General features: G+C 37.7%; 1 protein-coding gene across 1 annotated transcript in view; it reads right to left on the bottom strand.

The window, feature by feature from the left end:
• Window positions 1-394: 394 nt before the first annotated feature.
• ENPP6 (ectonucleotide pyrophosphatase/phosphodiesterase 6) overlaps window positions 395-11,335 on the bottom strand; it is a 40,593-nt gene continuing 29,652 nt past the window's right edge. The window contains exons 5-8 of the mRNA XM_015831803.1: window positions 10,593-10,772; window positions 7,911-8,048; window positions 2,017-2,140; window positions 395-727 (exon numbers count right to left, since the gene is read on the bottom strand). Coding sequence (XP_015687289.1) covers window positions 522-727; window positions 2,017-2,140; window positions 7,911-8,048; window positions 10,593-10,772 — 648 coding nt within the window. The 3' untranslated portion in view covers window positions 395-521. The remainder of the gene's footprint in view (window positions 728-2,016; window positions 2,141-7,910; window positions 8,049-10,592; window positions 10,773-11,335) is intronic.

Raw genomic sequence — 11,335 nt, 5'->3', positions numbered from 1 at the left:
TCTATTTTCCATTGCTGTCCATACAACTGGCTCCAACATGCACTATCTCTGGCAAATTAGCCCACCAGATTGGCTGTTAGAGAATTATGGACAGCATACAGTAGAAATAACACATCATGGGAGGTGACTGACTGTGAAAAGCTGATCTAAATTTAGATAATGCAAATACAGAAAACTGCTAGGAAAAGATGTGATTAGCAAGTGGGTCTGTCTGCTTTGAGTTGGTGCATTTTGATTACCGGTTTCAGCCCCCTGGGGATTGATTCTGGAACTGATGGCAGAAGGCAGAAGCAGTGCTTACTTTGGAAATGGACAACACGTAAGCAGTGCTTACTTTGGAAATGGACAACTTATTTTTGTTTGTTTATGTCCCTCAAAGCATTTGGCACCAGGATTCTCAGAAATGAATTTATATCATTTTCTTCCAACAGCATTTTCCATTTCAATGGCAGCATTGAAAGGAGGGGGAAAGACTAGATACACTGACTGACATTGTATTCAGACTGGTGTTACAAGATCTGTTATACAAACAATGAAAACAGAATAAGTCCCAGCACAGAGCTGCTCCATTGGAACGACAGGGCCAAATTCGCATTATCTTTCAACATACAGGCCACTCTCGACCAGGATCCATTGTTTGGCAGTGGCGGGATTCCGGCAATTTTGCACATCACATTATACACATCAACTGATCTGATTGGTGCAGCTCTGAAGTTAGACTTGAAGTCTGAAACAAGACAAAGAGGCATTTCAGACCAGCAGTCCTTGCCAGAATGCTTCAAGCACATCTGTTGTTTAAAAAAAGTGAACATGTTGCCTGTCATACAGTGCATCTCCAGGGAGTGTGTAAAATTAAGAATGCATTGGATAATGTATGACACAGAGCAAGCTAAGAAACCATCAAATAAAATAATAAAATACATCAATAATAATATCATAGTGGTTATGCATAATTCAGGAGTTCCATCATTAACTTTTAGTGCCAAAGTTAATAAGCATCTTTTCAGCATGTATGTAGACCAGTGTTTCTCAACCTTGACAATTTTAAGGCATGTGGACTTCAACTCCCAGAATTCCACAGCCAGCATTGCTGGCTGTGGAATTCTGGGAGTTGAAGTCCACATGCCTTAAAATTGTCAGGGTTGAGAAACACTGATGTAGACCATCACTGTACCTGGTTTAATTTGGGGGATGGGCAGGGGAGGTTTTCCAACGGGTGAATGGTACAACAGAAAAAAAATCATGACCCATTAAGGCCAAGAGAATAGCCAAAGGACAGCATAACAAGAGGCCGATGAGGAATGTTATCTGTAGTATTATGGAGCTTATCTATTCTGGGAATGGCACTTTAAAATGTATGGTCAGCATAGAATGTATAGTCAATATAGAAATGTATAATAAATATAGAAATGTGTATTAAAATAACTCAATTTTGAACCTCTCCCATTAGCAAATCAGCAGCAGTGTAATTTGTGTTAAGTACACAAAAAGCTGGCACAATGGTCCCAATTAGGATAGAATGTCTTTCCCCAGACTTGGTTAAGTTAAGGACAATTGTACTGGAGTTTTACGGTGAAAATGAATTTATGAAGCTGATTAGCCTTAAATACATTTGTGCAACTCTGACTCTAGAAATCAGTGTTGTCTGGGTTGATGTCAGGTTAAATAATTTAAATTTCAAATTTTGAAAATATATGCTTTCCTGTTCTACCAACTATAGCAAGTCATATATGCATTAACGAAAAAGAGACTTTTTTAATTATCACGTGTTAATGGATTGTAACTGCTGAAACAAATTTTAATGACATGGCTGGCCCTCATGTTGGCAAAGCAAGGAGAATGTTACCTGGAATGAGTCATAAAAGCTGGAAATGGATAAATTCTGAAACCATATTCTTTACTTTCCTGGAAAATCCAAATCTATCCATCAGTTATAAGCAACCCTAGTCAGTAAATATACGGAAGAAAGGAAGGAAGGAAAAGCAATATGGTCATCATAATCTTCAGTTGTCCTACCTGGCCCATATGCAAAAAAGATTCCTCTCATATCTAGGAATTCATTATCATAGCCATGCCATCCGTTCTGCCAAGCTTCTCGTTTTCCAGTGCCGTTATCCCAAAATGGAAGTGATTCTCTGCTCTTCAGAGTGAGAAAAAAATTATTTACTATATATATTGTAGGCATAGAATGATTAAATGATTGCAGTAAATAGGTAGTCCTTGACTTACAACAGTTCATTTAGTAACCGTTCAAAGTTACAATGGCACTGAAAAAAGTGACCTATGACCATTTTTCACACTAATGTCCATTGCAGGATCCCCATGGTCACGTGATTTACATTTGGATGCTTGACAACTGGTTCATATTTACATCAGTTGCATTATCCTGGGATCATGTGATTCCCCTTTTTGCAACCTTTGACAAGCAAAGGCAATGGAGAAGCCAGATTTACTTAACAACTATGTTACTAATTTAATAACTGCAGTGATTCACTTAACAAATGTGGCAAGAAAAGTTGTAAAATGGGGCAAAACTCACCTAACAAATTTCTCACTTAGCAACATAAATGTTGGGGTCAGTTGTGGTCATAAGTTGAGGACTACCTGTAATCCTCAGTGTGACACACCAGGTTTTATATTATTTATTTGTGTGTTTGTTTGTATCCCACATTTATTATTTTTACAAATGAGGCAGCAAATATGTCCAACAACCTTTCTCCTTTTTTTTCCGCAACAACCCTGTAAGGTGGGTTGGGCTGAGAGACAGTGAGTGGCCCAAAGTCACCCAGCTGGCTTTCATGGCTAAGGCAGAACTTGAACTCATGGTCTCTTGCTTTCTAGCTTGGTGCCTTAACCACTAGACCACACTGGCTCTCATCTTATGATACAATCTTGATATAACACAGACATGTCAAACTCAAGGCCCGGGGGCCGGATGCGGCCCGCAACGTGGTTTCATGTAGCCCGTGAAACAGTGAGGGAATGGCCCCCACTGCCTTGGCCCCGGCCCAGGCCGGCCAGGAGTCAATGTACAATTTTGTGGTGTCCATCTATGCTGAAACGCATTCAGTCTTAGCTCCACAAGGCCATCTGGAAACAGCGAGGAACCAGCCCCTGCTGCGTCGGCCCCACCCCCTGGGTGCATGCTGGGGAGGTGTCACCCTTTGTGAGGAATGAAGAAATGCACCATCGCCTGGAAGTGGCTAGCAAATGGCCCTCCCCTACTTCACATATCCGGCTTGATGGGCTCCGGGGAGGGGTTTCAGCAGGCTTTTCCAGTGGACCATGCCTTGGCGCTTGCCCTGGTCCCACCCCCTTCTTCCAGAGACCCTCAGATCTGTCCCACTCCTGCCCAGACCCCCACAGGCACCCTTGATGCAAACAATGTAGAGCTGGCCATGCCCACCCAGTAGGCCACACCCACTCCAGCCATGCCCACCCAGTAGGCCACGCCCACCCTGGCCACACCTACCCAGCCTCCCGAGGACAACCGCAATGTTGATGCGGCCCTCAATGAAATTGAGTTTGACACCCCTGATATAACAGGAGGACACAGATAATTCAGAAACCTCGGTGTCAACTTCTACACTGCTTGAAATTGGAGATGATTGCAACTTCATAGGCAACCTGATATATAAAATATTATGGTAATCCAACCTAGAATATGGATCATTGCAGACAGCTAATCTGATCAGGAAAAGCATAGATAAGGAAAAAAATACTTAGTTTATATTCTTGGTAACAGAATGTAGTCTTAGTTTGAGCTGTGCCCAGAGATTTATGTTAGCACATTGCAGCTGTAACAAATAAACCACATAATGGCTGAGCACAGTGCATGAATGTGCTATGTTGATGAGATCTAGTATAGGTAGCTTTAAAATGAAGGTGCATATTCATCATCAAACTTTCATTACAGCCATACAGCAGTCAGATAAGAGACAAACAGGTAAAAATGAGAATATATAAGACAAAAAAGAGAAGAAATTAAAAGGATACTTATTTATGGCTTACACAATGCCCCAAGTCACATTAAGGTTTCTCTGGTTTTTGTCTAATCCAACCAATTCCTTTTGATGGAATTAAACAAAAACTAAAGACAAGAGAAGTACATACTGCAGAGTTCTTAGAATATCGGGTCCAGCAGATCATTATAAAGATCATGCTATAATATGGTATTAAATAATAGCAATCTTTTAAAAATGTGTATCATTCAAAAGAGCAATAAAAAAGTAGAGAAGGGACAGCGTGTGGATAGCGGTGCTTAAATAAAGTCTCCAGTATAGGGTTGGTTTAATTTACAAATATTCACATTATGTCCCATCCTTCGCTTATATGTGTGCTTTATTTTATTTTTGCATGTTACCCATGCTTATTTTTTTGTGTGTCTAATAGCTTAAAAATACTACTTTGTTGTTATGTATATGGTCATCAGTAAATTTTGAAGAGATTACAACATCTCTTTTAGCTGCCTTTTGGATTCCATAATTTAGGTATTCACTCTCTCTTTGGTGTTTCCAGATCTCCATTTCTCATTTTGTCACACTTTATGAATGCACCAGGTTCCTCACTTCACCAACTATTTCTAAGGTGGTGATTGTCAAAAAAGTACAACTTTTTCTAGTGCAATCACACTAGCCCTACTTAGAAACGGATCCTACTGAGTCATTCCCCATGATCTGAACAGAAAAAGGTGGCTTCTTAATCAGTCACCTCAGCTGAATAGCTAAATGCCTTTGGTAACACATGGGATCACTATTTATTTGTATGTTCCCAAACATATAGCTTATTTGAACCGCTGGTCTGACAAGGAAAGTCACTGTGTTCTGGGGTGGGACTCTCATTATGTACTGTATTGACAGATTCAGGCTGAACACATAACTTTCAGTTTTTTGGCTTTGACAGTATTGTTGAAAGATTTAACTTGTATTATGGCTTGCTGGTTGCAGAGAGTACAAATTAGGTAAACCTTGGCAGGCCAATAAGTTAATGCTAGCAAAGATGACAGATGCTGTGTCATCATGTACAAACCACTGGTGGTTAGCTTCCTGGAACTGAATTCAACAAAGCAGCCCTGTAAGGAGGGGACCTCCAACATTTCTATGTGCTATTGAATTGTGCATTCCCAATGGCAACTCTATGATCAAACACGCATCACTTTGATCTATTCCCTAAAACAATCTGCCAGCTATAAGACAGTTCCTAAAGAGGAGTGAATCTCTAGGAAATTAAGATTTATTCTTGATTCTGAAGTGAAGCTTGAAGATCACATATCCAAAGCATTTGAATTTATGCTTTTGCAGATGACCATTTCAATAAAAGAGATTTTCTTTGTTGGTCAAAAAAAGATTAATTGGTTCTTCACAATAAGTTCATGATATTCCTAGAAACATAAAAACTGTTTTTGTATCCTTAATTCAAAGTCTTTCCTTCTATTTTTTTTTCACAGTGGCCAACATTCATACAGTAAGCCTACATTAGCATTGGAAAAAGCACTGAAGTTCCTGCCGCTGTATAGATTGGCTTTGTTCATGGTTGGGGGGCGGCTTTCGATGTGTCCACCCTGTTTGTAGATTAGCTTTAATTTCAATCTTAATGAGTGACTCTACCAGGAACAACTCCTCCCATTGCTTTCAAAGCCATTGCAGCTACCATTATTTTAAAATTGTAGCACAAATAGAAGCTGAGAAAATTTAAAAAAAAACACCCAAGGTTAATTTATGATATTATTAGCTCCAGTTCACCAAACTATAAATTGGAAGTAATCACTGACTGATTGAATTATTAATCAGTGATTTATTTGTTGGCATCATTCATGAAACATTCAGCATTGCTGAAAAAGTAAAGGTAATTTCTGTTATCAGTAGAGGCAATGTTTGTATGAACCTGGCTGTAGCTAAAATTATGTGTCTTACATTCACCAGAAGAGACAATTATGCATAATAATATTGAAATTATGCATTATTATTCATAAGTTATGCATTTTTATCAGCACAATCAAGACAAATGATCCTTTCACTAAGCATTTTTTTAGAAAACGAGACAATATCATGTCTGACCAACATGCACACATTTATTTGATAACAATCAGAATACTTTGACCAAGAAATTCTAGAACATGTCAATACTCTCAAGAACTATTCTGTTTCTTTTCTTTCTATAATAGCTATTGTTTTCCACTGAACACACAACTTTGAATAGGTATGTACCACTAAGAGGGTAAGATGATCTCTGCTGACCCTAGTCAACTGACCCAATAGACCTAATAGACTTAATAGTGACTTGTATTTGTAGTATGTTTTATTTATTTAATATATTTATCAAATTTCTACACTGCCCATAGAAATTATAAATAAAACCAAGCAGTCCTATAACAGACATAATTTAAAAAATCATTTAAAAACAATAAAACAGAACTTAACATTTGAACAGTTACAAGTTTAAAAGGGCAACCTTTATTGAAAAATATCTTTCAATAGTTACAACTGAAATTGATCTGGAACTTGAGTTTTATATGTACATGATGACCACCAAATTTGTTTGTTTTCCAGATATTTCTTAACCTCTGATGAATGTTGGTATTTGAAGAAAAAGAGGCAATTATAAATATGATTAAAAGAAATGTAGCCCAACTGCTGTTTTTAAACTTCTGGTTCTGATTTAGAGATTTCACCTGAGTTTTACTGCTATCTCAGAAATGTTTTATAGAATAAATACAGAAATTAAATATCTAAGGTTAGAGAATTGGTGAAGAGAATAATATCTTATTTCATCTGATACCTATGATTTAGAATGCTATCATTTTGGCACCAGAACAAACATTTTATAAGAGATTTTCCCAAATTTTTATTATATTTGATAACATTCACCATTCAGCCTGCTCTTATTAACTTTTGCTACACTTGTATTTTTCTACATTGCTACTGATAAGTTTCCAAGATATAGTATTTTTATTTCAGTATTATATGGTGACCTGGCAGCAAACATGATGGCAACAATTTATACCTTTTCTAAGCAACTATTCTCTTTTCAACAGTTTATTTCACAATAAACTTATTTCTACTGAAAAATATGAAGAGCAGAAGTGTGATTTATCACTTATTAGAATAAATCATTTCTGTTTATATCTCATGTAAAGAAACAAAGGATGGAATATACCATGTCTTGGGATGCAAACCCAAGGATGAGCACTAAATGGCAACCATAAGAAAAAGAAGCCTTCTAATTCTTTGCAGCTGCCAACTATCTTCTGAATGTTTTGAAGACCAGGATGGTATGCCTAAAAGTCTTTCAGGCAACTGAGTGGAGGGTCTTTGGAAGGAAGGGAATGTAAAGGGTGCGCTGCCAGCAAATTGGCAGTTGACTAGTCTAACATTTGGGAGAACTATCTAAAGTTGCCTTGGTGCCTAGGGAACTCAACCTCCTCCTCCAGACCATGTAGTAGCCATTTTATAAGACTGCCCATCCTCTGCTTTCAGAATTCCAAATGTATGCACGAGAAACCTCTATTGCAATTCTAGAAAAATAAAATGGAAAAATATGGAGGTAATATAAAGTTGATCACACCTGATGTCAGTGTGTATTAATATTTCATATTTCAAATTAACACAGTTCTATAGAAAAAACACTACTTTATTGATAATCGACCCAGGTTCATTATATAAAAGTAAAGGTCCATCAGTGTGTGTGTATCTCTCTGTGTGTACATGTGTGAGAGAAAGGAGAGGGGGGAAGAGAGAGAGAGAGAAGCATTTTGTGTATGCAGTGTTTACCTTTCCAATAATTGGTGGCATTCCAGCTTTTCAGTAAACTTTCCAGATTTAGTAATAACTTAGTAGTTAAAAGCAAATTGATTTCTAAATAGTTCATGGAGAATCCCAATTGATAAAAATCAGGTTGTAAGAAGCACTTACCTCTACTATGAACCATCTTTCCTCAGCTACCAGTGTCAACGGAGAGACAAATTTTCCTTTTTTATAATAAAATCTATCAGGGATATCTTCTTTCCTATAGACTGTCATATGTGGCACGTTTTTCAGTTTGTTATATATCTGCAAAGGAATAAAAGCATGAAATTGTTTTCAGTGTACAGAATTATTCCACACCAATCATATTTAAATATTCCTACTTTGGCTTCTTGCATTCCATTAGGAAAAATTCCCAACAATAAACCGGTGAAAAGTCAGAAATTAGAGGGTAGAGAATTTGATTTTCTTCTGCTCTTCTTTTTATGGTTTTTATGACACGAAGCCTTCAATAACAGATGCATCAAAACACCTTGTATGGTTAAAAATAATGACAGAAATTTCAAGTTGGAAAGGGGCTGTTTAACTTTGCTGGAAGTGTTTTAATGCTATATTGACCATTCTGGAAATATCTCAAAGTTGTCCTGGTTATATTGAGCTGGGAGGCATCTAAAATGATCTAAACAGCCATTTTAAACTCAGATCAGGATGTTTTAAACTACAAACCAGGGGTCTGTACTAAACATGTTTTGCATACAACTGTTATTAAGACTGAGTAATTTTAATACTCAGAACAAAAGTAATTCTTCTTTAACAGGAACCTTGCCTTGGGATAATTGCTGGCTATTCTGAGAAATCTTGGAAAATAGAAAGTTTGGTACGGTAGTTAATGCACCAGGCTAAAAACCAGGAGCCAATGAATTCTATTCCCAATGTAACCATGACAGTCAGTTGGGTGACTTTGGGCCAGACATTTTCTCTCTCAGCCCAACCCACCTCACAGGGTTGTTGTTGTGGGAAAAATAAGAGGAAGAAGGTGTGTTGGACATGTTCACTGCCTTGAGTTATTTGCGAAAATAATAAAGGCAGGATATAAATGAATAAATAATAAATAGAAACCTTGGTGCCATCTTAGGTTTTTGGTAGTCTCAGGCAACTTAGTTGAGTTCTTGGAAATTACTACATTTCCCCAAGCTCTTTCCAATATAAGAGAATATATAGGTAGTCCTCGACTTACAACAGTTCATTTAGTGACTGCTCAAAGTTACAACAGCACTGAAAAAAGTGAGTTATGACCATTTTTCACACGTATGATCGTTGCAACATCCCCATGGTCACATGATCAACATTCAGACACTTAGCAATTGACTCATATTTATGACAGTTGCAGGGTCCCAGGATCATGTGATCACCTTTTGTGACCTTCTGACAAGCAAAATCAATGAGGAAGTCAAATTCACTTAATAGCCATGTGATTAACTTAACAACTGCGGTGATTCACTTAACAACTGTGGCAAGAAAGGTCATAAAATGGGGCAAATGTCTCACTTAGCAACAGAAATTTTGGGCTCAATTGTGGTTGTAAGTCAAGGACCACTTGTAGCTCAGTGCACTTACGATTACATCGTCAGGAAGTAAAATGCCTGCAAGCAAACAACCAAGCTCAGAGTACATAAGGATTCCAAGCTCTTTATATAAAGATAAAGGGAAAAGGGAGATGGGTCTTCTTTGTGACTGACACTTTAACTTCAAACCTAGTTAAGGAAGATTTTCTTCTTTCTTCCAGTGACAGTGTTTTGGAGGAAAGGGGTAGAGATTTCAGTGGGAAAGAAAAAGAACAACGTCACTATTTTTCAAGTTTGTAACTACAATTGCCATCTCTTTGCAAGAAATGTAGCTTGGAGCACCTTGACAGCCTTCGCTACTTTCATACAAATTGACAAAAACCATAGATCAGTAAACCAGCCAGTTAAAAATATATACCATGTAAAGCATATTTACCTCTACTCTATGCTACAGTAAACCAATGTAAACCTATAGTAAGCATGCCTTCATAATAATTCCAATAGGTTGATGGAAATCCCAAATTCCAAAGGAAATCCATAGAAATCCATAGTTCTTTGTTGATGCAAGCAAATGGCTGCAGACATCCCTGCTGAAAAGCGTGGATAAGATTAGCCACTCCCAGAGAAATGACTCCATGAGTCGTGTCTTTCTGTTTCTGACTGAAATTTGCATATGTGAAACAGAAGACATGGACAATGTAGTGGTATATCTTTTTATTTTTTATTTTTTTTAATTTTAGGCAATTTTAATTAGTTATTAGTTTTTATTTTGGCACTGCCTTTTTCTGAAGTAAATAAAATAAATCTATATCTAATCCCTCCATATATGTGTGTGTTGTCTGTCTGCATATATTTGTGTGTGGATGTGTGTGAGATATTTACTCATTTCAATATTGGGAACAATTTCGGGATTGATTTCAACCAGAGTTTGATATTTTGGGTAAACTGGACTTTTGTCTGAGCTGATATTTTTTTTTCCCAACTCCCTTTTCTTATCAAAGTCATCAAATTCAGACATTCTTCCTTTGGGATAAATACAGTATAGACAGTTTATAGTATATTCCTATGAAGATAAGGAAGAAAACACTCCACTCTGTTATTAATGTGGAAAATATGAAAACTAAGATTCTTGGCATTCTTCTCCACATTCTTATCCTTTGCAGAACATACTGGACTGTTTGTGAATGCATAAACCTATCAAGACAACTTGGTATATTAAGCACATCCACAAGTAGCCTAAACATCCACAAGTAGCCTAAGAAAAACAAAAGGTCGCTGTTCTTGCCTCATTTTCTTTGCCTTTCTCTGGCCACAGGCTTACAACTGGCCCTCGGTCCTTCACTTTTATAACATCACTCATGTTGATGCAGTTTTTCAGTTCAATCACTTTGTCTATCCAATAAATATCAGTCATCCCATGATCAGAAAAGAAAACAACATTTAAATCATTCTGCAAATTCTTGTCCTGTCAAGAAAGTTAAGAAAATAATTACAGTATGAAAAGAAGACCATTTGCTCTCTCTCTCTCTCTCTCTCTCTCTCTCTCTCTCTCTCTCTTTTTAGCTAACAATTTCACTAATAGTTGCCCTGCTGCTGTTAGGTGAAAATGCATAGAAGGCCAGCTACATTGATGGTATTCAAACAAATGATTTCAGAAGCCTGGTCATTTTTTACTTGATCTGAATATTTGAAATCAGAGGAATGAAATCAGAGGAATCAGAGGAATGCTTTGGAAGCACAAGTTGTGTTTCCAAAACTTGAAGCAAAGTTTTCTCTCAGTCCTACTCAATTGACAAAATATAAGGAGGCAAAGAGAAACTGTTTACCCATCGCTCGGATCCGAGAGGGTTTGGACTCCGACTGGGTGGCCCCGGGGGAGGTGGCGGGAGCAGGTCTTGAGACTATTATATGGGAGGAATTTGACTCTGTGGCTCCCGAGGACGTGGACAGGATCCTGGGGAGACTGAATGCAACCACATGTTTATTGGATCCGTGTCCCTCCTGGCTGGTACTGGCGGCTCGGGAGGG

Source organism: Protobothrops mucrosquamatus, unplaced genomic scaffold, assembly GCF_001527695.2.
Source record: "Protobothrops mucrosquamatus isolate PMUCROS unplaced genomic scaffold, P.Mucros_1.0 scaffold_280, whole genome shotgun sequence".
NCBI lineage: Eukaryota > Metazoa > Chordata > Lepidosauria > Squamata > Viperidae > Protobothrops > Protobothrops mucrosquamatus.
The sequence above is the reverse complement of the archived record's forward strand: the minus strand, read 5'-3'. Positions and strand labels throughout refer to the sequence as shown.